We start from the raw sequence: 3282 nt of genomic DNA on the forward strand, positions 1-3282 counted from the left end.
TTTTCTTCCAACTTTACTCTTATATTATACTAATATTACACTTTTGTATTTTTTTTTAAATTTCAACACACATTTTTATTTTTAATTTTTTTTATTTCAACAATTAAAATATCAATTTAGTATCTCCAAAATTTATCAAATTTCATTTGAATCCATCAATAATGATAAAAAAGATTGTACACACGTACATTACTTGTGGAAAGTAACTAATATAAAACAATATGCCACCGTCGCACCAAATATAACACCACCCCAACAGCCACACGTGTTAAGGTAAGGTGTTTATGTAGCACTCTCACGCACTGTCACCAATCATTCTCCTCTTTTACCTTCATTTCATTTCGCACCCCTCCTCCTATCCCCCTTTTTTCGCACACCGATTGGGAAGTGTTTTTCTGTTGAAATTCCATCTGGGTTCTCCTGATAATGGCTGGTAGAAGAAGGAAAAAATTGAAATCGTAAATTTCTTTGTTTGATATTGTCAGATTTTTGTTTAGTTAAAATAATGAATTCATGTTGTTTTCATGTTATTCTTCAGTAGATGAAAGCCTCATTTGTTTACTACCTTTACCAAGATTTAATCATTATTATCGTAATTGAGTACTCGAGATCGAATTTTTTTCACTTAGATATATCGTGGGCCGTTAATTGTTTGTAAATTATGATTATATGTTGTTAGATTTGGGTTCTTGAGGAAATGAGGTTGAGTGGATTATGGAGTTCTTTAATTTAGCAAGAAATTCTTGCTATACCCTATGAGATATTCGGTTTTGTTGTGTTACCGATCCATTAAATTGTTGTGCGATTTAAAGGGACTCTTTTTTTTTTGTAGAATTCAATACCTTGTATCAAATGGGTATTCAAGTCTTGTGACCCATTTGATTCTACTTGCTTGTATAAGAAAAATTATGTGTTTAGGCCATTGTTCTTCATGATAGAAATGTAGTGAAGTGCATGTTGCTGTTTTAGGTAAATGGGCATATTGCCCTTGTCTTTTCAAGATCATTTTGTTTTGGGTTGGACAAATGGAACCCGTTAAATAGGTGCAAAACGGATTTTGTTTGGAAAACTGACAGCTGTAACAGAATGGTTAGCCTAGATTTCTTCCCACTGCATCCCGTTTTGTGGGTTTTTGAATACATCCAGGCTGTTAGATTCAATATATTACTCGAGTTTCCTGTTAGATTCAATATAAGCAAAGATTGACCACATGTTGATGTACAGATTCTTGATATGAGCTGTACAATGATAAAATTCGACTTATCATTCAAATTGGTATTTATTGACATTTATTTTCTGTGCCCTGCTAAGAGGTGATTCAACCTTCAAATAGAAATATTCTTTAGAAGAATTTGCGTCTCCTGATGATTTTTTAATTTTTCAATATTTTTTTTGTGTTTTATTCATTTTTCATTGTCATGTCCCTATTCGCTGAGTAGTATTCTTTATTTGTGGACCTCGAAGAGCATCAAAGCTGGTGATCAGGATTTCATTTTGAGTTTGAATCATATTCAGAGGTCCACTTAGATCAGGAATGGTTGAAAATATCAAATAAGATCAGAAACTGCTAAAAGAAATTGAAAAATGTCTTCTTCACCGTTCTAATTTCTTTATGTTGGAGCTTATTTCATTTCATGTATGTAGATTGACTGAAACAGTTAAAGGCAGCCGACGAGTTTCAAGAGAGCAGCCATATGAACAATATTCACAATCTGAGCTTCCGACAGAGCTTTTGGAACTGATTCTTTCTCAATTATCCTTGAGAGATAATGTTCGCGCTTCTGCTGTTTGCAAAAGATGGCTTGCTGTTGCAATCTCTATCAGAATAACAAATAAGCCTCCCTGGCTTATGTTCTTTCCCAAATTTGGGGATTTGTATGAATTCTACGACCCTTCTCGACGCAAGACGTACTGGCTTGAGTTGCCAGAGCTACGTACCTCTAGGATTTGCTATGCTAAGGATGGTTGGCTACTTCTCTACAAGCCTAGAACTCACCGAGTGTTCTTCTTCTGCCCTTATACTCGGGAGATAATCAAATTGCCTAGATTAGAACTAACTTACCAAATAGTTGCTTTTTCTGCCGCCCCAATCGTGTCCCAGCTGTGTCCTTTTTACGGTAAAACATGTCAGCCCAACTGTTGTTGCGGTTAGTACATGTAATCCTCGTGCAACTGAGTGGAATACTGTAAATTACCAAAACCGACTGCCATTTGTTAGTAGTGTTTGGAATAAGCTCGTCTTTTGCAAGGGTCTTTTCTATTGTTTGAGTCTTACTGGTTGGCTAGGGGTTTATAGCCCTGAGAAGAATACTTGGGCAGTCCATACTGTGCCTCCACCCAAATGCCCGGAAAATTTTTTTGTCAAGAACTGGTGGAAAGGCAAATTTATGGCGGAACACAATGGAGATATCTTCGCTATATACACTTGCTCGGCTGTAAATCCCGTCATATATAAGCTAGACCAGGCGAATAAAGAGTGGGTTGAGATGGAAACTTTAGGAGGGATGACACTTTTTGCAAATTTTTTATCTTCCCATGCTAGGATAGATCTTCTTGGAAGTCTGAGGAATAATGTTTATTTCTCGAAGGTTCGGTTTTATGGGAAACGCTGTGTTTCTTATTCGCTCGACAAAGGTAGGTATTATCCCCGGAAACAGTGTTACGATTGGGGGGAACAAGACCCTTTCGAGAGCATCTGGATCGAACCCCCGGAAGACATTTCAACTTTTCTTTAAAGGTCATCGGTTAGAATGGCAAGTATGTTTATGAATTGTGTGATTTTCATCCGTGGAACTTTTGCTTGTTGCTGCTGTAAGGTCACTAGGGACAAAATTTATCCATTTTGTATGTTTCTATGTATGATATTTTAATGTGTATTTCATGTTTCAGTTGTCAGGTTAATGTCAATTGGAGACCTGAGGACAGCAAGTAGTGTAAAACAATAATTGCAAGTTTAGGTGAATATTAAATTACATTTTAGGTGATATTATTAAATTACAATATTCTCTTTGTTTTAGTTTTTTTATGAAAATAGAATCCGCAACTGCTACGTTAAAATCTCTTTGTTTTAGATATTGGTTCGCAACCTTCTTCTTCCATTTCCAGTTCATAAAATTTTTTATATTAAAAAAATCCATCAACAAAATTTCAGTCTTCACCACCATTTCCTACTATGTCCATCTTCAGTCTGATCAAGTATATATCAATTTGAAGAAAGATTTCAAACTATCATCTATTTAACGTTCACCAGAGGGTGAAAGTTTTATTTGTCTAAAGTTTGTC

General features: G+C 35.4%; 1 protein-coding gene across 1 annotated transcript; it reads left to right on the top strand.

Annotated features, from left to right (window-relative positions):
• The first annotated feature begins 269 nt into the window (after positions 1-269).
• On the top strand, positions 270-2991 carry LOC142505622 (F-box/kelch-repeat protein At1g57790-like). Its single transcript, XM_075618684.1, is given in 3 exon segments — positions 270-458; positions 1645-2089; positions 2091-2991. Coding segments are annotated over 3 exon segments (1122 nt in total). The 5' UTR covers positions 270-426; the 3' UTR covers positions 2736-2991.
• The last annotated feature ends 291 nt before the right edge of the window (positions 2992-3282 follow it).

Source organism: Primulina tabacum, chromosome 10 (genome assembly GCF_025594145.1).
Source record: "Primulina tabacum isolate GXHZ01 chromosome 10, ASM2559414v2, whole genome shotgun sequence".
In the NCBI taxonomy this organism is placed as follows: Eukaryota; Viridiplantae; Streptophyta; class Magnoliopsida; order Lamiales; family Gesneriaceae; genus Primulina; species Primulina tabacum.